This window comes from Protopterus annectens, chromosome 3.part0, assembly GCF_019279795.1.
Source record: "Protopterus annectens isolate FY-2018-M chromosome 3.part0, PAN1.0, whole genome shotgun sequence".
In the NCBI taxonomy this organism is placed as follows: domain Eukaryota; kingdom Metazoa; phylum Chordata; order Ceratodontiformes; family Protopteridae; genus Protopterus; species Protopterus annectens.
Genome location: NC_056731.1, coordinates 1,143,452,716 through 1,143,477,011, shown reverse-complemented (window position 1 = coordinate 1,143,477,011; position 24,296 = coordinate 1,143,452,716). Strand labels below are relative to the sequence as shown.

Sequence of the window (24,296 nt, the reverse complement as noted above, 5' to 3'; positions counted from 1 at the left end):
ACCCATCTTGGAACTCAGCAGGCTGAACAAGTCCATAAAAAAGTTCTGGATGGTGACACTGCAGTCTGTACTCTTTTTATTTATTTATTTTTTCTGGGACAAGACAATTGGATGTGTTCAGTCGATCTTCAGGATGCGTACTTCCATATAAAAATGGACAGGTGATCCAGGAGATATCTGGTGGGTTTATAACTAGGATACCACAGTTGCTCAACAGCACTGCTGCAAGCCCCAATTCTATCTTATCCTTCCAAATCTTTCCTACCCTGGCCTTACATGACACTGAGCCCAGCCCATGCCATCATGTAACTTCATACCCTCCAAATAATAACCTCCTAACATAACATCACATTGTCATCCCCTTCCTCAACCAATAGCAATCATTGAATTATTTATTTTTTTCTCTTAGTACTTCCACCCCCCCCCCCACATCATTGTGACCCATTTCCCCCATGTGTAAACAATGCCCTATCTTTACATAACCCCCTTCAATTCTTCTGAGAAATCCTCCCTCCAAATAGTAGACCTTCGTTACTAAGCACATTTCTGGTACAGTAGGTTAGACAGTGTCATTTATAGGTAAAAGGTATTTGTTTGCCCACTACATCACAATATTCATATAATTTCAAACATAAAGAGCAAGGATAAACATAACCTAAGCAACAGGGACCTCCAAAGCAGAAACGCAAGCAACCTCCACCCCCCAACACAACCCAAATGACACATACCCCACAAACTCAGTGTGCCACTCAACGACAGCCCATAAAGCATAACAATGTACCCAACACTCTAGTCATGGGTGACTCTATAGTCAGTCACACTAGTGTTCCACTCACCAGGTTAAACAAGGAGAAAGTTACTGTCAACTGCCTGTCAGGTGCCAGGATCCGCCACATAGCGCATGCACTCAGGTGACTCCACAACAAGTACAAATTTGACTCTGTCCTTGTCCATTTTGGTGTGAATGACCTGAGACGTGCCTCACTGGACTACACGAAAAGAGACATGGAGGAGTTGTCCAATCTTGTAGCCCAGTCAGGTATGACCCTAGCCCTGAGTAGCATCCTGCCAGCACCCAGAATTATACCACAGTACAAGGACAAAATGATTGACTTCAACAATTGGCTTAGCTTCTGGTGTCATTCTAAGGGGGATCCAGTATCTGTCTGCCTGGGATGACATGATCGACAAACCACGATGCTTTGCCAGAGATGGCCTGCATGTGTTGCCCTTGGGATTCTGGATACTGGCTAAGGCTCTTGCCACCCCTATAGTGCGTTTTTTAGGCAAGATTCAAATGACAAATTCACCACAGTAACAAGTACAAGCAAGCAAAATCTGAGGGTAATGCTGCTTAATGCTAGAAGTCTTAACCTCAAAATGCATTCACTCGAGGCACTTCTTAAAATGGAGAACATCAACATCTGTGCAGTGACAGAGACCTGGTTCAAGGCTCCAGGGAGCACCCCTGCATTACCAGGATATAATTCATACCACACCTTTCGGCCACCTAACCTGGACCAAAGCACTAAAGGCGGAGGCGTGTCCATATTCAGTAAGGATAGCCACAACTCCAGGGTAGTTGCTCAGCATAATGCATCCGAGATTATCCAAGTGCAACTAACTCTGGGCAAGACTGCAATCCAAATTGTAGCTTGCTACAGATCCCCCACCATGCCCCAGGATTTCGACTCCTCATTTCTAGATACATTGGAAAATATTAGGGTACAACCTAACACCCTAATAATGGGCGATTTCAACTACCCCACCATTAACTGGGAAAACTACTCATGTACCAACTCTTGTGCTCAACGTTTTGTGGAATTCATAAATTCCAGTACCTTGGATCAACTTACCCACACCCCCACCAGGGGCAGCAACATCCTAGACCTGGTCATTGCCAACATGGACCAACTTATCTACACCCCCACCAGGGGCAGCTATATCCTAGACCTGGTCATTACCAACAAGTGCAACCGGTGTTCCACACCAGAGGTCAATTCCTCGTTGGTCAGATCCGACCACAAGCAAATCACCCTAGACATCCACATCCCACCCCCACCCCCATTAGGGAAACCACCGTAATAAATTTCTCCAAAGCCAACTTCACGTTTCTTAAGACAGAAGTGGCAAACTTCACAACACCCATGCTGACAGACAATAGAGGTATGACTGCTGAATCCTATACAAATGCACTTTAAGCACTTACACGAGTGCATGGATCATGCAATCCCTAACAGAACCAAGATGCTATCCTCCAAAAAAACGAAGCCAATCTGGTGGTCCCCTGACATAAACTCTACAACAGAAGAAAGAAACTGTTGCAAAAAAGAGTAAAATCCCATGATTGGAGGAACTCCGTGGTCAGCCTCAGTAAGAAGCTGAGATCCTTCATAAAATCCTCTAAAGCTAGTTAAGAAAACAAAATCGCCACTGATTCTAAAGACAACCACAAAGCATTCCATAACTATATCAAGAATCTCAATGGCAACACTCAGATCTGCTTTGAGTTACAGCACAATGGCACTAAATATACAGAACCAACTGATGTTGCCAACATCCTGGCAGATAGGTTCAGTGCTAACTTTACCCCTCTCTCACCCCCTAAAGGGCCCATCTCTATACCGGAAGAATGCAAAGTTCCTGTAATCACGGCTGCACAGGTAAAAAACACACTCTGCAAAGCCAAGAACACAGCATCCATGGGACCTGACAACATCCCAGGCTGCGTTCTACATGAACTACAGAACGAACTGGCACCCCACCTAAGTACCATGTTCAATCATAGCCTCACCTCAGGCTTTGTGCCCACTGAATGGCGCACAGCAATGGTTATCCCACTCTACAAAGGGGGAGCCACGACGGACCCCAGGAACTACTGCCCCATTAGCCTGACGAGCCTGGTCTGCAAGGCTATGGAATGTATCATCATGGAGCTTATAAACAATGACATTGGTAATCTCCAAACTCTGGACCCTACCCAGTTCGGGTTTGTAAAAGGCAGATCATGTCTCCTAAACCTGATAGACGACTTTGAAGTGGTCACCAAAGCCGTAGATGAGGATAAGGTGGTTCACACAGCCTATCTAGATCTCGCCAAGGCTTTCGTCACCATCCCCCACTCTGGAATTATAGATAAACTCACTAAACTAGGTATAAATCCCTATGTCACAAGATGGGTTGCCAACTGGCTCACTGACAGACCCACACTGTGAAAGTAGCAGACTCTAAATCCAACTTCAGACCAGTGACAAGTGGAGTACCACAGGGTTCAGTCCTAGGTCCTCTCCTGTTTGGTATCTACTTCTCTGTAGTACAGGCTAACACAGAAGGTCTTTGGCTAACAAAGTTCGCAGATGACTGCAAACTAGGAGCCATAATCCAAACTCCTAACGATGTGAACATCCTACAAAAGGGCCTTACTGAGACATATGCCTGGTGTCAAAGCCATGGCCTCAAGCTCTATGCCAAAATGTGCATTGTCATCCCTTTTGGTAAAAACTCTGTACCCATGAACTACCACATAGGTGGTAGTCTACTTAACACCATAAGTGTGATAAAAGACCTTGGGACACAGGTGGACAGTAGTCTCTCCTTTGATAATCACATTGCCACAGTAGTCAGGAAATCCTCCTACGTGGCACACCTCATCACAAAAGGTTTCTCATCCAGGAAAAAAGAGGTCATTGTTCCCCTCTACTCATCACTCATTAGACTCATTATAGAGTACAACGCCTGTTTTGGTATGTACCTCACAAGATATCTACAACAACTGGAAACCCCACAGAAATACCTCACAAAGAGGATTACCGGCCTCAAACAGATGCCCCTACGCAGACCGTCTCAAAAAACTCCAGCTTTACTCTGTCGCATATCGCCTGCTCAGAGGCGAGCTCTGCCTGACATACAAAGCTATGCCAAAACCAGAGCTGTTGGACATGCTCCACTTAAAGAAATCCCAATCCCTCCGAGCTACACGCTCTAGGGACCTAAACCTTATCACCACAGTAAACGGAACATGCTGGAGGGATAGATTCCTGTCCCAGAGACTTCCCATACTCTGTAACAAGCTACCTATCTATATCAAACAAAGCTCCTCATTAGCACTCTTCAAGAAAAATCTTGATGATTGGATGGGAGATAGGAAATTCACCCCAGGGATCACTTCTGTGGCACAGGAAAATAATGTTCTTGGGTGGCAAAAGCCAGGGTACCGTTTGGCTAGGCTTATATAGGCCCTAGGGCCAATAGCCTAGTACCTACCTATGAACCTATATTGATTTACTAACTGCACAAATTATAATTTCTTGACTTATTGCAGGTACATCTTCCACATATGCTGATCATAGTTATGGTAATATATGTACACTTGATTATTCATTCAGTCCTCAACAAGACTTACACATGCAATACAATATGCAGTTTATTGGTAACTCTGCTATTAACACCTTCTTTCATATTATTAGATTACCAGAGTTTTTTCTAACTGGCTGTGGACAAGGTGAGAAAGAGTCCTTCCTAAGGAATTCATAAACCAACATAACAGAATCATAAACATATAGAAACACCATTCAACTCAGTTTGATATTTCCAGTAATTCACATTGTCTGGAAACTGTTCACATAAGTCATTAAAACAAAACTAAAGGTGCTGTGGTTGGATTCCTTATTTGCAACACACAGTCCAAGTGTCGCATTAAGTATCAGTTTGTCACAACACTTTTCTTCTACTCCCTACATCAACATCGGTAATTTATTTAAAAAGTGTTGCTCCTAATCAATTAGTAGTAATAACGGGGACTGACTAGTCCAGACAGTTCCTTTAATTCTTGTTTATGCCTGTTTCATCCTTCTGTCATTTACACCACTCTTATTTAGACACTCAGTTGTTTTTACTAATTTAAGGCAGCAGGAAAAAAGGGAAGAACAAAATACCAAAAACACCTTGCAGTACTCATCTGTGTCCTGATTATGTCCCTTTCCATGCAGTGTCCCATATCATGCACAGTGAAGGAAATTGTTCCTATTTTCATATCATCTCTCAATGCGACATAGAGTCCGATCAAAACCAGCATATACTCCCCTTAGGTGTTCTTCATGTTTCACTGTTGCAGTCATCACCTATGGGTTATCCCTCCTGGGTAGCCCTCGAATGGCTGGAATACTAGAGTCAAGTCTTTTCTGCAGTGGCTGCTATCGCTTGTAGACTGACGTTAGGTCGTCAGTGCTATAAAGGAGGTGAACCGACGCCATTACATTACTCTTTTGTTGCCGTGGAGCCCGAAGTAGAAGCAGGTTGTGTATGCGCCGGTCTGTCGTTACCAGAGTCCAAAATTGAAGCTGAAAACAACTAAAGCCAAGTACCCCTTCGGGGACGTTTTTCTTGCACTAACCGATGTACAAAAAAGTTAACTGTCTCTGCTGTGAAAAGCAAATACCACACTGAGACTTCCATTCCTTGTGTGTCACTTGTTTAGGCCCAGACCACGACGTCCGCCATTGTCAGTTCTGTGGCCTGCGAAGGTAACGAATCGGGCATCATGGGCTGCTAAGGCGCCTCACTGAATTCCAGAGTTCTCTTTAACTTGAGAACCATTCGCCGTAGAGCAGATATTGTAGCTAGATATTTTCATACTCCTTCCTCGTATTTCGATATGGCTTCAGTCAGTCAACAGGCTGTGGATATTCCCCCAAAAAAACGTAAAGATAAAGAAAGGGACAGACCACACAAAGTTAAACCTTCAGACGACACAACTTCTAAACAAGTCATCAGTTCTCTGGAATTCAGTGAGGCGCCTTCACAGCCCATGATGCCCGAGTCGTTACATTCGCAGGCCACTGCCAAAACCCTTTGGGAGTCTGGTATGCCGCTGAGGTCTTCTTCATCTTCCGAGCCTTCGGTTGTCTCTGCCTTGGTTGGGTCTGGAGCCGCGATGCAGGCACCAGCTTCCGAGGGGGTCTCTCATACAACCGATTCAAGACAGAAACTGACGCCTTTGCCTCCGAATGCTGCTAATCTCAGACCGATGGATTTTCTTAGGCCCAGAAGCAAGGCCACTCTGAAGAAAACAGTCTCTGGATGCCATCTTACTTTGATGCCACCACCTCAGTCTCAACTGCTAAAAATGGCGGAAGACCGTATCACTCTTATTAGGGGATGTCAACCTACTCCTCCTTAATGAAAAAGGGATGCCTCCTCTGAAATACTGACAGACAATGACTCAGATGAGTCTGATTACTCTGAATATGATGAAGAGCAACAACCCATGACTGCATTTGAGGATTCTGGACCTCTCTATCCTAAATACTTACCTGGTAATACCAAAATTCAAGATGCTTACTCTCCAAAAACTGTTACCTATGCTGACCAAAGATGCCTGGGTAGTTACCCTAGACCTAAAGGTTGCCTATCTTCACATACCCATAAGGGAATCCTGCAGAAAATTCCTACACTTCAGGACGTGATCACAACACTTTCAGTTCTCTGCATTGCCCTTTGGCTTATCTGCAGCGTCCAGGGTCTTCACAAAGTGTTTGGCCTCCGCCATTGCCTTTTGCAGGCAAATAAATATCCAGATCTCCTCTTATCTGGACGACTGCCTCATCCAGGCAGACAACAAGGAGAAACTCCTACAGGACCTCCTCTTTGTAAGGACCTTACTAAGTTCCTAGGTTTCACCATCAACAAGAAGTCAAACCTTGTTCCCTTCAGGAAGATCATCTTCTTGGGAGCTCTCCTAGACACTGCCTCCAAATGGCCTTCCTATTACTGGAGAAGCAGACCTTCCTGCCGCTCTGTTTCACTCAGTTGACTACCAGGAAACACCTCACAGCAAGGAAATTCCTGCAGGCACTGGGTAACATGGCATCCTGCATACTCCTGATACCCCTGGCCAGGATCCACATGAGAAAAATCCAGTGGTACCTGAAAAACCTTTGGTGCCAACACTCTCAATCCCTTGAGACCTCTCTTCCACTCATATCCTGCATAAGGACCGAGTTCCTCTGGTGGGAAGGAGCCTGCTCCCAGAACAAGTTCCTACCCTTCACCTTACCCCCACATGGGCAGACCATTACCACAGATACCTCAGACTTTGCCTGGGGCACTCACCTAGACCTAAGGTGCATTCAGGGGACCTGGGATCCCCAAGAACTTCCACTGCACATCAAACAGAAAGAAATGATGGCAGTATACAAGGCTCTAACAGCCTTCCAGTCATACCTAAACTTGGGGGTGCTACTTGTGAAGACAGACAACACCACAGTTATGTGGTACATCAACAAGCAGGAAGAGACACAGTCTTAACCCCTCTGGAAGACAGCCAATGACATGGGCATACACTTGATAGCCCAGTGTCTACCATGGGTCAACAACACCCTGGCAGATAACCTAAGCAGAAACTTCCTAGACCCTCACGAATGGAAGCTGTACAGGGAGGCCTTCCTGCAGGTCATACAGACCTGGGGGACTCCTCAGCTGGATCTGTTCACCTCATCAAACAATCAGCTGCCAAAATTTTGCAGCAGAGAGTTTCACCCACTAACTTGGAGAGTGGATGCCCTGACTTTCAACTGGGACAATCTGTTTACACCTTCCCTCCTCTGCCTCTCATCCCAAAGGTTCTGTTCAAAATAAGGGAGGAAAGACCAAGGCCTATTCTCATTGCCTCAGACTGGCTCAGACAGCATTGGTACCCCCTACTTTGCAGTCTATCGCAGGAACCTCCCAGGCTACTACCCCTGATTTCAGATTTTCTGACTCAAGAGAGAGACCTGGCTGCTCTCAAACTTTCAGCATGGCTGATACCTTAGGGACAGAGGACAGCTCTACACTAAGCAAACAGGTCCTGGATATTATCAAAGAAGCCAGGAGGTGTAGCACCAGAAAGTCTTACTCAGTTAAATGTAAAAGATACTATGTCTGGTGCCTAGCAAAAGGAACAAATACCTCACAGGCGTCCATTCCTCTTATCCTGGACTACCTAGCGGATCTACTGGGAAAAAGGCCTTTCCTTCTCTTCTATTAAGATTCATGCTTCAGCCATCTCTGCTTACTCCCAGACGGAGCAACCCTTGTTCACTCACTCCCTGATTAAGCAGTTCCTTAGGGGGTGTCTTTAATATCAGTCTGCCCAGAAGAGCACCTACTCCGGCCTAAGACTTGAACTATGTTTTAGAAAAGCTAACTTTATCTCCAAACAAACCTGCTGCTTCAGCAGAGCTCAAGTTCCTTTCATGGAAAACCACCTTCCTCTTGGCTGTTACTTCAGCCAGAAGGGTTTCGGAACTACAGGCTCTCATGGCTATTAAGCCATTCATTATTTTCCATGCTGACAGAGTATACCTCAGGACTAACCCCTCCTTCATGTCTAAGGTGGTATCAGATGTGACCCTTCATCAAGATATACATCTACCCACTTTCTTTTCTAACCCTCAGAGCAGAGGAGAGAGAATTTTTGCACTCCTTTGATGTGCATAGGCAGTTAAGATATTACCTGGACAGGACCAAGTCCTTCAGGAAAACAGATCAACTTTTGGTAAGCTTCGCACCTGGAGCACAGGGGAAGCCTATTTCCAAACAGACCATTTCTAAATGGATATCACACTGTATCCATCTCTGCTACAGCTTGCATGGAAAAGCCCCTCCTAAGTGCATAAGAACCCATTCCACTAGGCAGCCTCTACTTCCACAGCATTCCTAAGAGGAGTCCCTAACCAGGGACATTCTAGAAGCTGCCCCTTGGACCTCTGTCCACACCTTCACCAAGCACTACCATCTCCCTCTCTTTTCCAAGGTGAGAGCTGACTTTGTCTCTGCAGTCTTGCAGGGCATGCTAGCCCACTCATAGGACTCTACTGCATCCTACCACCCTTACCTCAGCTTTGGGAATCTTCACACAGGTGATGGCTGCAACAGTGAAACACGAAGAACGTAGTACAGTTGTGTATACTTACCATAAATGTAGATGTTGGAGTGTATTTACTGTTGCAGTCTTGGTTTCCCTCCCTCCTTCCCCCTTATCTTTTCTACCTTATGGGGACACGACTAACTTTCCTGGGGGCTGGTAGCCACAAGGGACAAATTTCCTTATCTGACTGCATTTACTGGAGGCTATAAGCCACCAGGAGCAAATTTCCTTATCTACGTAAGGACTCGCACTGGTTTGGGCAAGAAAAACAGATGTAATGGCGTTGGCTGCCCTCCTCGATAGCAGTGACGACCTAACGTCAGTCTACAAGTGACAGCAGCCGACCCAGAAAAGACTTGACTCTGGTATTCTGGCCGGCCGAGGGCTACCTAGCAGGGATAACCCACAGGTGATGACTGTAGCAGTGAATACACTCAAACATCTACATTTATGGTAAGTGTACACAACTGTACTTTCCTCTCTTCATATTCTACCTTCTAGTAAACTCTCCAAAAATACAGCAATTCCTGCCACAACCACAATGTTTTCTGTTCCATGTCTCTCAGTTCTTTCTTCTCCTCAATTCTCATGAGTATCTTCAGCTTGTCTTTCAGTTGTTGCTGTTTCTGAAACAGTGAAAAGTACCCTTCTATTCTCTGATCAATGTCCTTACTATTCCCTGCACCGGTCACCTTCCCTATTATCTCTTGTTCTTTTTCAGCCATCTTATTTACTCTACGGTTTGCTGGTGTTTTGATGTAGTCCAATGTCTTCCTTGCATATGCAAGTGACTTAACTTTCCCCTGGTAAATTGTTAAAAACTGACAAATATGCCAACCTCCAGCAAAGGCCCTTCTGCACACTTTGATCACAGGGAGGAATGCCTTCCTCTTCAGTGTAGTCTGAAATGAGTAATCTTGATCAGCAAACTCCTCCATAGATAGCCCCCACCTTCAGTTTATTTCTTGGTGTGCACAACACATTAAGCACCTTCTCCTTTTGGATTTACCATTGAAATCATACTGTTATCAGATGGGGGTTCTTAGCAGTCTACACCTCCAGCCACCACACAGTCCTGTGGACTTGCCTCCCTACCTGAGGAATTGACTGGCATGTCTAACAGCTGCACAACAGTCCTTTTTCTCGTACCTGTCCAAGTATGCCCAGTCTCTTAATGTTTTTAATTTGGGCTCTGTCTTCAGCATTCACGGTCCTGGCTTCTATACATTCCAGTTCCAGTTCAGCAGAGGCTGCCTGGTCTTTGAGGATCTCATTTTCTGCCAGCACATGTTGTTGGGCCATAGCATGTTTGTTCAGTTCTTCAGTCACTTCACTGAGTTGCTTCTCCTGCACTAATAAATTCTATATTAATGTAATTTTCATCGTTTTAAGCTCCTGCCAAATCACCTCCAGTATAACTCGTTAGTGCACAAAGGTTTATTCTCAGCCATCTCTCCTACCCCCAAATGTTTTTTATCTCCTTTTCACTTCTTCCTTTGATTTTTCCCTGTCATTCAGCTACATTAAACTTCATTTCTCCCTAGTCTATCTCAGTCTTCACTTTTGGGAAAGTGTATGGTTATGTTAATCCCTCTGTTCAGGGAGCCGTACAGCTACAGATGCATGTAGCTTGCTACCATACTGGAAGTCTGCAACTGCTAAAGTTTTGAGCATGGCTTACAGAATTAAACTTCTGGTAGTGCAACAGTTAATTTACAAGACAAGCTGTGAACTGATGAACATGCATATAATTAAATGAACAGGAAGTGTTGTATTATAATATATATTTTTGATGATCTAGTAATGGTAAATACATATAATTTACCAGCAGAGGTTACAAGCAGATTGACTAATTTAATTTAAAAAGTGTGATTTTTTTTAATATGTATATTAAAAAGCTTTAAGTTTGGTAAAAGTATTATTTAGAATATAGTAGTTTTCCCCATTAGTGGCTGCCAAATTGATTTTAGTGGAGCAGACTGAGAAAAGGGATGCTTGTAGGGATGCGAAAGGCTCAAGCAGGGCTAAACTGAGAGTAAATTGGAGGAGTAGGTAATCATTAAAATATTAGCAGTAAGTAGGCAAGCTTAGCTTTCTAGGAACATCTGGGGAACAAAGTCTGCAAGTGATTGAGATAGGAAACACTAATTAAAAAGAATGTGTTTTTTTAAGTGACAATAGACTAGTATAATGAACTAAAATAAGAATAAATGTCTACTGATAGGCAGGGAGATCCTTTTGTCAAGTAGGATATTTGGAGGTCAGATAACTAAATGATGAAAAGTATGGAAGGTAATGGCTTTAAAATAAAGGAATGGGAAGAGAACAGAATGCACATTAAATTTAAAATAGTTATACAGAGGTGCTGATGAGGAGGGAGAGTAAACCGGGTTGCCAGACGTCCCTATTTGAGCGGGACTGTCCCGGGATCAGCAGCCCAATCCCAAGTCCCACACTGCTGGTTAAAATCCTGACAAAACGGCCCCCGTTTTACGATTTTTTTTTTTTTTGGCCTGTATGCCGCTATACGAGCCAATCAAAAAAAATCGCAAAACGGAGCCACTTCTGTTTAATTCAGAACTCCCTGATGTTTTTTTTTTTTTTTTTTTTTTTGGTCCCTACCAGTCACTTTACAAATCTGGCAGCCATGGTAGTGAAGGACAAGGTTTTTTGTTAGAGTGGAAAAAATGTGCCAAAGTGAGTATTGGAAAGGCTAGACTGAGTTGTTAATTTGTACATAGTAAGGTTTAAGAGTTTCAGGGGAGAAAACTAGTAAAGGTATACGGAAGAAGTAGAAGTTAAAGAATCAAGTGTGGGAAGACAAAAATATGTGTTTACCCCAGGTTGTTAGAGGTATGCTGAAATTGCTTAACATTATTAAGTGTTGGGTAACCTTTGCAGGATGTAGAGAATAAGAATTTCATACATTTTTTCTTGGAGGACTTTTTAAATGTAAAGAGATTTATATGTTGCAAACCCCTGCTGATTGAAAATATTAATGTTTGTATGTTTTCAAATAAAGTTCCTTTAAAAAAGTCATTATTTTAGTTGTAATCCTTTTGTAATGAAATGATTTAGAGCTGATTGTTGAAAGTACTTGGTAAATTAGTTAAGCATAATGTTAGTTATAAATAAAACAGCTGACTGAATATTTTGCACAAGTTATCTTAGCAGAAGAAATGGCTTTAATGCATCTGAACTCTTGTTAGTTTTGTACTGTGCATAAAGCAAGAGTATGCATGTTATAATGTTATCCTCATGCTCAGTGTCTTGAATTGCCTAATCCTGTTTATGTTGGAGCAATTTTTTCTTTTGTGTGTGTGTGTGACTTTGCTTGCTTTGTTACTAGCAGAGGCTTGACCCGGTGTGTTTGAATGTGGATATCAACCTCACTTGACTTGATTGAATTCTTTGCCGTACTTATCTGGACTTGATTGATTCTCGGCCATGCTAATCTTGACTTGAAACTACAACATAAAGATTTGATAGAATTACTTCTGACTTGCATATACGTGAATCGCAACTCTGCCAACAAGTCGTTCACTTGCTTTACATATGCATTCTCCTAACTGGAAGGCATTCTTCATTTTATTAGAGAAGCAGCCTATTCCTGCCTCAGTGACTTAGCTTGAGGGTGATCTTGACCTGTGAGAGGCACCTTTTCTATTTAGGTTTCTATTATTCCACCATTAGTGTACATGTTACTGGTGTACCTACACATCACAGCCACCAACCTTGTGGAGGCTAGAGTTTTAGCCCAGGACTGGCTGGTCAAGCAATTTCTTTCAGGGTTTATTTATCTTTATGTGCCTAAGAAGAATCCTCCTCCTCCTTGCATCCTGGAAAACTTCCCTGTTGACATGGCTGGCCATTCTGCTTGTGAACTTGGCTGATTTGTTAACTATGAAAGTTATTTATTGGAAGATAATGCTGTTTATGGCCATCATCTCTGCCTCCAGGATCTCCCAGAAAATGCTTTTTCTCCTTATGTGTTTTTCTATCCCCGTTATCGGCTATCGAGCCTGCACTGCACTTTGCACCTTCATTAATATCACAGAGGTGAGAAGTCACAATTTTGTTCTAACCACTCCAGTAGCTGACATGCGTACATGCAGATTAGTGAGTCTGTAGCACCTTCCCTAGTCAGCATGCATATTTTTGCACATATTCTGCAGCACTTGGACCCAGCTTGACAGAGCATGGTGCACATCATTGGCCAGTACTGTTACTGCAATGTACTTATGTCTCCTGTATGTGCTGGTACTGCAGTGGGCCAGACTGCCTCCCTCACCTGTGATGGATGGGCTGGCTTTGCCCACTCGCTTACACCCTCCCTTATAGGCTTTTCCTTTGTCTATGTTGCTAGTCAGTTCCAGGTCATAGTCAAGGTTTTATTTCTCTGTTCTATTTGATATTTCATAAAGATTAGCTTTCCTTACTACTAAACACATTTCCCCTTGAAAATGAAAATGGTGTCAGTGGTGTGTCTTAATCATTCCATTCATTTTCCTGTTTTCTTTACACCGATATAATCTACTTGTTCTACTTTAGGCTCTGTTTTGACTCAGTTTTTCCAAGTGATTATTAGACTAATTTCCATAGTCTTTCTCCTTTATTACAAGAATCTTATCTCTGTTCTTCTTCCTCTGACTAATGCTCTTTTTGTTGGGTTTCGTCTGCATGTGTTTCCCGTTTTGTCACAGCTTGCTGTCTTGACCACTGTATGCACTTCCCCATTGTAGGTACTTCTTCCCTACCCTCTTTCTTTTGTATGTCTTTTTGTATCCATTGAAAGCTCCTCTATTTAACTGTATTTTGATTAACAGCTTAAAAATGAAAGGCGAGTAGTATTGTTTTTGAGTTTACTAAAAATAAGCCAAGAAAAAACACAAGACCTTAACACAGTTACTTTAGTCCATTTCATTAGAAATAAGCACACACTCTAAAAATGTCAACTCGTTTCATTTTTCTAATGTGTTATGCTTTTTGTTTATATTTAGGGAAGTGCTAACCTGGACATTCAGAATGTTAATCAGCAAACTGCACTTCATCTTGCTGTTGAACGTCAACATACACAGATAGTACGGGTAAGAAAAGGTCATTCTTGTTATGTGTTTTAAATTAAGCTTAGCAAATGCAGTTTTACTTGGAATAAACCTGCATAGTATGCCATGTACACAGTGGTGTGGTGTATGTTTTGAGGAGAGTCATTTAAGTCCTGTTTTATTTTGGTTTTGTATTTGGAAGTTTGTTCATTGGCATCCATATTAGATGGCACATGGTGGAAATATGTTCTGAGCAAGATTTTCATCTTGTCTTGTACTGTGTAAACTCATGTGATTATCATTTTAATAAATAAGCTGTCAACTTCAGGCAGCATTATGACTGCTGTTTAGATTCTCATATTGCATGGTTGGTAACCAAGCAACAGGGAAATCTCCAGCAGTGGATGGAATTCATGTAGAAATCTGGAGGTTAGGAGGAAGAATACTGTTGAAAATTTGGAAGGCATTACTTAATAATGTTAAGAAAGTGAGGAAAATGTTATCATTATGGAAGAAGGCAGTGGTGCTACTGAAGTAGGGCAGGGAGAAGTATAGCCAAAGTTCCTGATGTTCATCGTGTTTCACTGTTGCAGTCATTACACTTGGGTTATCCTGCTGGCAGGCTACCCACAGTCGGCCTGAATTCCAAAGTCCTGGTCCGGTGTCGGTTGCTGTCGCCTCTTCCCTGACGTCAGTGCGCCAGGGGTATGTAAGATGCAGCCAACGCCATTTTCTTCAGTCTTTCTTGCCGCGGGGTGCCCGAAGCAAAGCAGTTCGCAAGTGCCGGTCGGCCGACTCCTGAGATTTTTGAAATTGAATTTCAGATCAGAAGTCTTCAAAAAAGCTAAGTACCCCATTGGGGAAACTTTTTCTTGCTCCAGACTGTCGTCAGTAAAAGTTAACAATTGTATTTCTTGTGGGAAGCAAATACCTCATAAGGATTTTCATTCTTACTGTATTCCTTGCCTAGGCCCTGACCACGACTTTGCTAGTTGTCGGTTTTGTGCTAGATTTAACCAACGCACTGTGAAGTGTCGGTTCGATTTTGCTTTACATTACTTTGGCCGAAGGTTTAACTATATAATGCCGTCGGAACATCTGACGACCAGAGTTCATAAAAAGTACAAGGAAAAAGAAAAGGACAGGCATCCGAGGTCCAAAACCGATGACGAAGCCTCTTCTAGGCCAGTCGCCGGTTCTCAGTGAGACGCTTTCGCAGCCCCTGACACCCGCTACCTCATAGCCACAGGCCGCCTCCGTCTCCCACGTGGAGACAACTAGACCTCTGGAAACTCAAGGTACTGGGCCTACAGAAACTATTCCCTCAGATGGGTCCGGAGCCGCTGAGCAGGCATCGGCTTCTGAGGGTGTTTTCAGACCTACACAGCTTACTATCAAGACCACTTCAGCAGCCAAGGCAAAGTCTAAAACACCTTTAAAGACAAAGAAACAAGTACAGCATTCTCCTGGACAGTCATCCATGCCTAAGAAACAGATGATTAAAATGGCCGAGGACCTAATTACTTTGATCAGGGGTTCCCATCCCCCTCCTGATAAAAGGCCTAGGCAAGACACTGACTATGATTCCTCTGACCAGGTTTCTATTTCTTCTGATTCCTCTTCAGAACAGGGATATTCTCTTCCTCCCTGTGAGGACTCTGATGCTGAAGAATCTATCCCTTCAGCCTCTCCTCCTAAGGACTACTCTTTTGGGGAAACCCTACACACCATGAGGGAGCATTTCCACTGGGAGAGCCAAGATTATTCAGAATCCAAGAAAAGGCTCAGAGACTTTCTTTTATTGCCTCAACACAGACCTCTTGCTATTCCTCCTGTGCTAGACATTGTAGCTGATGTATTTTCTGAGTCCATTTTGTCTCCTGATTCTTTACCCCCTGCACCAGTTAAGCCAGATAGGTACTACAGGGTTCCAGATTCACATAAATGTCTTTAGAAAAACCCTGCTGCTGACCCAGAAACTATATCTCAGTGTCCCAAAGGGGTCAAAGCTTCCACTGCAAAAAACCCTGTTCCCTCTGATAGGGATTCTAGAGCACTGGACAGATGGGGGAAAAAAGTTTACACCTCTGCTACTTTAGCTGTAAGGGCTTTAAACTGCCAGTTTCACATGCTTAAATATCAGCAATACCTAATGTCTCTGCTAAAACAGAAAATGCTGACAAACTCTGAATGTCCTGAAAACAAGGAAATGCAGGATTTATTGCATGCAGCTGAACAAGTGGGAAAGCATACTTTGCAATGTGGTTTTGATTCACTAGAGGCTTCTTGCAGGGCTGCAGGTACAGGCTCTGTCATTCGAAGGCATGCTTGGTTAAAGGAACAGTGTCTGCCCGATCATGTTAAAGCAAAATTATTGGATGCTCCATTATAGGATGACACTTTATTTGGTGTTAAGGCAGAAGAGGTGTTAAAGAAAATGGAGGATAAAGCAAAATCAATGCAGACAGTAAAGGATTTCTTACAGGTTCAACCACCCAGATTTAGCAGGAACTGGCCTTCTAAAAATTGGTCCTTTCCAGTGTCAGACAGGCCACAAAGAGGCAGATACAGACACCCTAGAGGCAGATCTCAGCCCCAAGGCTCATACAGGCCTAAACATTGGGGTGCTTCAACCTCCAAAGGTGGAGAAGACAAATCACAACCATATAGGAAACAGTCCCAATGACTTCCCACCACCAATGCCAAGCACTTACCTTTTGGCAGCACCCTTAGGGGGAAAACTAGCACTTTTCTCACAAAATTGGCACATGGGTTGGGAGGGTGGCCTAATGGTTAAGGTGTTTGCCTTACAAATACAAGGTACAGGGTTCGAGTCTCACAAGGGATAATTGGCTAGGCTTAAAATGGCTCGCAAGGACAGTTAGCCTAGTACTAATCTATGAATCTATGAACCTATGATCACCCAGGACAAATAGGTACTGAATATTGTTTCTCAGGGCTACAGGTTCCACTTTCACACCCTCCCAAGGGCAAAAGGTACACCAGACCTGCCACACAATCAATGGGCAGAGGCACAAAAGCAAATTTCATCTCTCATGACATGAGGGCAATTCAAAGAGTACCACAGCAAGAGCAGGGGCAAGGATTTTACTCGAGACTTTTCATGGTACCCAGAAAGGACAAAGCCTGGCAACCAATACTGGACCTGTCTACTCTAAATACTTTTCTGGACGTTCCAAAATTCAAAATGTTGACACTGCAGCAACTTCTACCCATGCTGGGCAAGAAGGCTTGGCTCATAACTTTGGACCTCAAAGAGGCATACCTGCTTGTCCCAATCAGACAATCTTGCAGAAGATACCGCAGATTCATAGCTGGCTCTATGCACTACCAATTCGCTGCACTGCCCTTTGGCTTATCTACTGTGCCCAGGGTCTTCACAAAATGCCTGGCACCAGTAATTGCATTTTGCAGACAAAAAGGAATTCAAATATACCCCTACTTGGACGACTACCTGATTCAAGCAGAGAGCAAGGACATTCTACTAAAGCATCTGGCATTTGTAAAAAGATTACTAATTTGACTAGGGTACACAGTAAATGAAAAGAAATCAAAACTAGTGCCCTCTCAAGAGATAATATTCCTGGGTGCAAGCTTAAATACAACTGCCCAGATGGCTTATCTCATGCCAGACAAAGGCAATTGTAATGGTATCTAAAAAGTGTTTGGACTCAACATTGCCACAGCCTGGAAACAATAATTACTCTCATTCCCTGCCTGCAACAAGAGTTTCGATGGTGGGCACTGGCCTGTCACCACAACAAGGGACAGCCATTCACTTTATCCACAGCCAGGCAGACACTAACAACAGATGCATCGGATTATGCCTGGGGGACACACATGGCGGGAAAATGTATTCAGGGCACGTGGCCCGCAAGCCAAATGCATCTTCACATCAATCAAAAAGAGATGCTAGCTGTACAGAATGCCTTGACAGCCTTCAAGGATCTACTCCATCCAGGACAACTATTGCTAAGGACGGACAATACTACAGTCATGTGGTACATAAACAAGCAAGGGGGCACACATTCCTACCCCCTCTGCAGGCAAGCCATGACTTTGTGGAACACAGCATTGACTTATCAAGTGCATCTGCAGGCACAGTTCCTGCCAGGAAAGACAAATACTCTGGCAGACTAACTAAGCAGAAACCTCATGGACCCTCATGAGTGGAAACTAGATCCAAAAGTCTTCAACATGATAACAAGGAAATGGGGATGCCCAGACATAGATATATTTGCCTCCCCTCACAACTGCCAACTACAGAGATTCTGCACAAGGACTTATCACACACAAGCATGGAAGGTGGATGCTCTATCATTCAGCTGGAAAACCATGACAGTTTATGCCTTTCTGCCACTGCCTCTCCTCCCCAAGGTACTCCTAAAGGTCAGACGAGAAGCCAAAAATGATTCTGATTGTCCCAGACTGGCCACGCCAGCACTGGTATCCAATCCTAAAGAGCTTGTCTCAAGGCTCAGCCTGGACTTTACCTCAAATTCCTCATCTTCTGACCCAACAAAACAGTCAGATCCTGCACTGTCAACTCAGAACCTTAAATCTGACTGCATGGCGAATAATATAACCACTCAGAACACACCTCTCTCTAAAGCTGTTATGGATGTCATTTTGGAAGCCAGGAGGCCCAGCACCAGAAAATCTTATGCAGAAAAATGGAAGAGATTCTGTGCTTGGAATCAAGCACAATGAATTGAATCGCTTGTTCCAAATATTCCTCAGATTTTACAATACCCAACTGAGATGCTGGACAAAGGCCTATCCTTCTCATCAATTAAAATCCATGCCTCTGCCATTTCAGCTCATTACAATACGGAACCTCCTATTTTTTCACATCCTCTGCTAAGGCAGTACCTCAGAGGGGCCAAAAACAGAAGACCCCCAAGGAGAGCACTGATACCTACATGGGACCTCAATTTTGTCTTGGAAAAGCTCACACTGCCTCCTTTTCAGCCAGCCAACACAGCTGAGATAAAATTCTTATCATGGAAAACAGCTCTGCTCCTAGCAATAACTTCAGCAAGAAGAGTCTCAGAGTTACAGGCATTAATGGCAGTGGAACCTTTTATCATCTTCCATCCAGACAGGGTTTCTCTAAGGACAAACCCAACATTTATGCCAAAGGTAGTATCTGGTGTGGCTCTTAACCAAACCATTCATTTGCCTACTTTTTATCCAAACCTCCAGAATAAAAGGAAGAGACTTCTGCATTCTTTGGACATACACAGGCAGCTACGCTTCTACTTGGACAAAACTAAAGCTTTCGGAAAGACTGAGCAACTTTTAGTGGCATATGCTGCAGGATCACAAGGAAAGGCTATCTCAAAGCAGACTATTTCAAAATGGATAGGACACTGCATTCATTTCTGCTATGCACAGCTTGGCAAATCAGTGCTTAAGGGCATTAGGCCCCATTCGACCAGGGCAGCAGCCACATCAGCAGCCTTTCTCAGAGGAGTACCAACCAAGGAAATTTTGGAGGCTGCAACTTGGAGTTCAGTGCACACATTTACCAAGCACTACCATTTATTTCTTTACTCTAAATACAGAGCAGGCTTCGCCACTGCAGTTCTGCAGGGCCTCATAGCCACTCCTAATACTATTTAGACCCAGCCGCCCAACCTCAGCTTTGGGATTCAACCCAAGTGTAATGACTGCAACAGTGAAACACGATGAACATAGTACAGTTGTTTACCTACCATAAATGTAGATGTTCAAGTGTATTCACTGTTGCAGTCCAGGTTACCCACCCACCATCTCCCTTTCTTTGCTGGGACTTATCTGTACTTCTCTATTCTATACAACCTATGTGGTGTATTTGCTTGTAGATGAAGGTATTGTTTATTTTAGTGTATGTTTTTTAAAAGCAATGTTTTTTAGCCTACCCTTTTGGGGGCACCTGACATCTGGGGCAAGAAAAACTGAAGAAAATGGTGTCGGCTGCATCTTATATACCCCTGGCGCACTGACGTCAGGGAAGAGGCGACAGCAACCGACGCCGGACCAGGAGTTTGGAATTCAGGCCGACTGCGGGTAGCCTGCCAGCAGGATAACCCAAGTGTAATGACTGCAACAGTGAATACACTCGAATATCTACATTTATGGTAGGCACACAACTGTACTGTCCTTTTCCTCACTAATGTCCACATCAGTTCAGGACAGGGCATGCTGTTCTTGTTATGACTGAGGTATATGCCCTGCTAACTATCCCTTTTTAACAGCTGCATCTGTTCTAGATTCAGCTAAAAGCTCCACCAGCGCAGGTCTTTACCTTTAGGTTTACTTAAAATCCCCATGTTCCTTTCTCCTTGCCTGTACTCTGAGATCAAGCCCTAGTGGGTAAGACAGTTTCTTGCCTGCAATCCAAATGTCATCTTGGTGTCATCCCTCTCTTTTACATTTCATGTTTATTTGCTGCCAATAACTTGGTTCCATTGCCGGGTTTCTCCAGTAAATGCCAGCCCCCTCTTGCCCATTTTCTATACTCGTACTTACAGTTATCTCTATTGGCAAAATTTCAATTCTTGTATTGTCTTGGATCTTAGAATACCTTCTGCTGTTTTATGAGTATAATATTCTATATGGTTATTATTATTCTTAAGGGTCTGCATCCAAAATCACACACACACTCTTTCTTGAGCTTCCCGCTTGCTTCATCATCATCCCTTTCCACTTTGAATTATAACCTTCTGCTTGTGTTATGTATGTGAACCATAATGGTGTAGTTCTAAAATATCACTTTAAATCAGGTAAACATAAGCCACTTCATTTTATTAGAAGGATCAACTTATCCCACTTAATTTCTTGACCCCCTCCCAGATAAGTGGTTGCAAAATGTTGATCCGAACTGTACAAGCTGCAACCACTTTTTTCTCTTTTTTTTTTTTTTTGTGCTCAAAGAAAACCGGTTACAGTGCAAGCAGTGATTCACTGTTTTATTTTCTGTTTTTGTTTAGTGCAACCATTTATACAAGTAAGAGATCTTTCAGTCTACAGAGCCTGTCTAGATGTTGGCTGAAACCTGAAAGGAGGGCATTCCTTGTGCACCCTATTTTATGGTACTGACAACAAGCTTTTCCATTTTGGGACTCTCTCTGAGGTTTCTCAAGAAGGAAACTCATTGTTTCCTGATTGCATTCTAGTGGGGCCAGCTATGTTGTACTTGTATGATGCCCATTTGGTTCCTATTCGTTGGTTATCTTTTTCCAGGCAGGAACTTTTGCTTCCCTTGTCAGTTAACCTTTTTGTTGTAGGAGTTCCAGATCACCAGAGCTTGGCCGTATAGTTATGGACACTGGCTGGGCCCAGTTTCAGACCACATTACTACTGCTACAGGGTAATTTCCTTTCTCGGGTTGCCATGACACATCCATGATTTTAAGGTTACTGTGGTCTTTTATGAAGTCAGGGCAGCTTTCTCTAAATTTTAGACGCACAGTGCTTGTTTCAAAATTTGGGTTCCTGGTTTTGTTGGCTTCCTAACAATTTTTCAGTTGGGTTTCCCTTCCTAAGCCTTCCTGCTGCTTCTGGTAGATGTTTACTGGTGAGTGAGATAGCCGTCTAAAGCTTTCTTTAGGTTCTCTAGAGATGGGGGATGATCTTCAAGATTTTCTGTATGTGGAATCAAGGTGTGGTGGGGCCTGATCTGTCTGGCTTGGCATATGATCCATAATGTGGTCCCTTTCTGGAAAAAAGGAAATATGTCTGTTTTTGTTTGCATTGAGTTTGGGGTTATCCAGAGTTCTGCCTGCTTGTTGAACTTTGCTCTTCAGTTGTTCTCATTCCTGTAAATGAAAACAAGTGGATGATCATTTTGAGACATTTCTCTAGTCTTCACTTGGGGGATAGGGGGACAGGCTGTGGCAGGACTGAACTTGATTTTGTGTGTGTGTGTGAGCGTGTGCGCACCCGAGTAGGTGAGGGGGATATTTCTTAATGCTGTCTTCACACTACTTGTGGAAACCATGCTTCTCCTGCTGTGGGTCAGCATTTTAGGGGGGATGCAGTGGTTGTTCAATCCCTCTTTTCTTGGGGCTTCCCTGTCTTCTTTCTAATTCTGTGTCGTATATTTAAGTTCAGCGCTACCACTGATTTTTTTTCCTCTCATCTCCCCTATAGCAGCTGAGTGGGATGTGGATTCTGTATTGTGAGTTTGAAAAAGATGCTAAATCTCTTCAATATTAATTTTAGAAGTCTTCTGCAGACTACTTTTGTTCAGTCTGTAACCATAAAAATTATTTTTTCTCTGTTTCAGTATGAGTGTCTGATATCTGCTGTGTTTAATTTCTCTGTCCTGAAGATACTAATCCTGACTGCTGTGCATTTTTATTCAACCTACTAAATGTAAAATTTGTGCTGGGACTTGTAATTGAACATTGTACTAAATAGCAGTTTGTGTTTTCAGTCGTTGGTATGCCTGTATAGTAGATTAGGTATTCCTGTAAAAATGAATTTCAGATTTGCAGTGAGCCATTTTACTATGAGCGTGCTTTTTTCCAATATGCACTTATTTACAACTACAAAAAAGATTACATGGAATAAAACATAAGTATACAAAGTCAGCGGAATCTTTCATCAAGGACTTGCATTGATGGTTTACTAGTACCAAAACTCTGTCAACTGGGGCAGGAATTTGTAACTTCTGTTAGAAAATTTTCCTAGAGGTGCTTTGTCAGCAGTTTTGAGGCTGCAGCCCACACGCCTAATGGTTGCTCAAACAACAGGCTTATTTTACCTGATTATCTGCTATGCTGGCTTTCCTCATCTCCACAGCAAAATGATATGTTGAAGTCGTCTCATTGTTGTGCAGTGCAGGAATTTCAATAGTTGCTCATTTTATTTTATATTTCTTTGCCATTGGAGCCCCGGGGTTGATTTGATTCCAGGCACAATCTTTTTTGGGAGATAACTTTATCAGGGCTTTGGAGTCAGTTTGCTGCCCACTTTTTGTCTAAGTTATGCTAATTGGTACATATGGAAAAAGCATTAGTTTTTTTCCAGACCTCCTTGGGACAGAGAGGAGGAGGAAGTAAACAGGAATTCTTTCTTTATGTCCTACTTTTGTTACCATTTAGTAAGAACACAGAACCTAAGTTAATATTAGCAGTCACAATTCCATCTTTTTTACATTTGTAAAACTAGACTTTAAGTAATTAAAGGTTATGTAGCAGTACTGACCTGTTTATGGTAATACTGCAATAGCAGTTCCATTCTGAATTTAGCACACATTAATCTGCTCTAACACGTTTGTCATTTGGGAGCATTTTCAGCTTCTCCATCTGCACATTTTGATTCAGGGTAGCTTGCACTTCAGCTTACCTAATTTGGTTAGACATTTGTTTGTTTTTAACACTCACAATGATACTGTAGAAATATTGTACACTGAGGAGTGGTGAAGAGTTTAGTCGTCTGGCTTGGTGCATCCCTAAGATTTGTTGGTTTTTAGGCTTTCAAGTACTTTCGTAGATTGAGTTTCTTAAATTTTGTAGATATTCTTAGGCCATTATTTCTTATGACTATTTATGCTTTGCCAATTCCCTTGCTCTGGACACTCCTTTTTTTCAGGAGAGCCATACCAATCAATCCCAGAGTAAATCTGTAAGTACCATCCAGTCATCTAGATTATGTTTAAAGGAAGTTGGTGAGTCATACAGCTTAATACATAGGGAAAGTTTATTCCAGAGGTTTCAGAGGTGCGGGTTTATAAACCTGTCTCTGCTCCATGCTTTATTTTTCTGTTGGTGAAAATTTTGGTCCTTAGTTCTTAATATTGGTGGGACCATTGGTGGTGCAGAAATATAGGACGTCCAAGCCAGCTGGGTTTTATGGTGTAGTTTGCAAGACAGAGATCCTGACACTAAATAAAGGGACAGAGCTTCCAGCTTTTTTTGATAACTCAGGGACTTGAGGCATGTGATTTTTTGGTTAGGAACCTTTGGAGTCAATCTAGATGTCCTTCTGTTCATATGCTACAGTATTCATCACATATGGGAGTTCAACTCCTGCTAACTCGTATGTCCGGCCAGTATACAAAAGACTACATGCTACTGCTAGGTACGTGCGATGCTGCACATACTCTCTCGTACATCAGTCATAAAGGGACGTTGGGTATAAAGCAGATGTCAGCACGCACCTACCTCACAACTTTTCTACTGCCTGTCCGATCGCCTGCTGCAGACATTTGCTTGCCAGGTTTGTGTTGAACCGCAGTTCAGATAAGTACCCCGCTGGGGATTATTCTTTCTATTTTCATGTTTTTTGCTGCTGCTTTGTTGTGTGATGATTTTATGTCAGCTAGGAAGGGCA

The 24,296-nt window shown here is 43.0% G+C and overlaps 1 protein-coding gene across 1 annotated transcript in view; it reads left to right on the top strand.

The window, feature by feature from the left end:
- Positions 1–24,296, top strand: part of MIB1 (MIB E3 ubiquitin protein ligase 1) — a 1,882,202-nt gene that overhangs the window by 1,355,566 nt on the left and 502,340 nt on the right. The window contains exon 19 of the mRNA XM_044065767.1: positions 13,909–13,995. Coding sequence (XP_043921702.1) covers positions 13,909–13,995 — 87 coding nt within the window. The remainder of the gene's footprint in view (positions 1–13,908; positions 13,996–24,296) is intronic.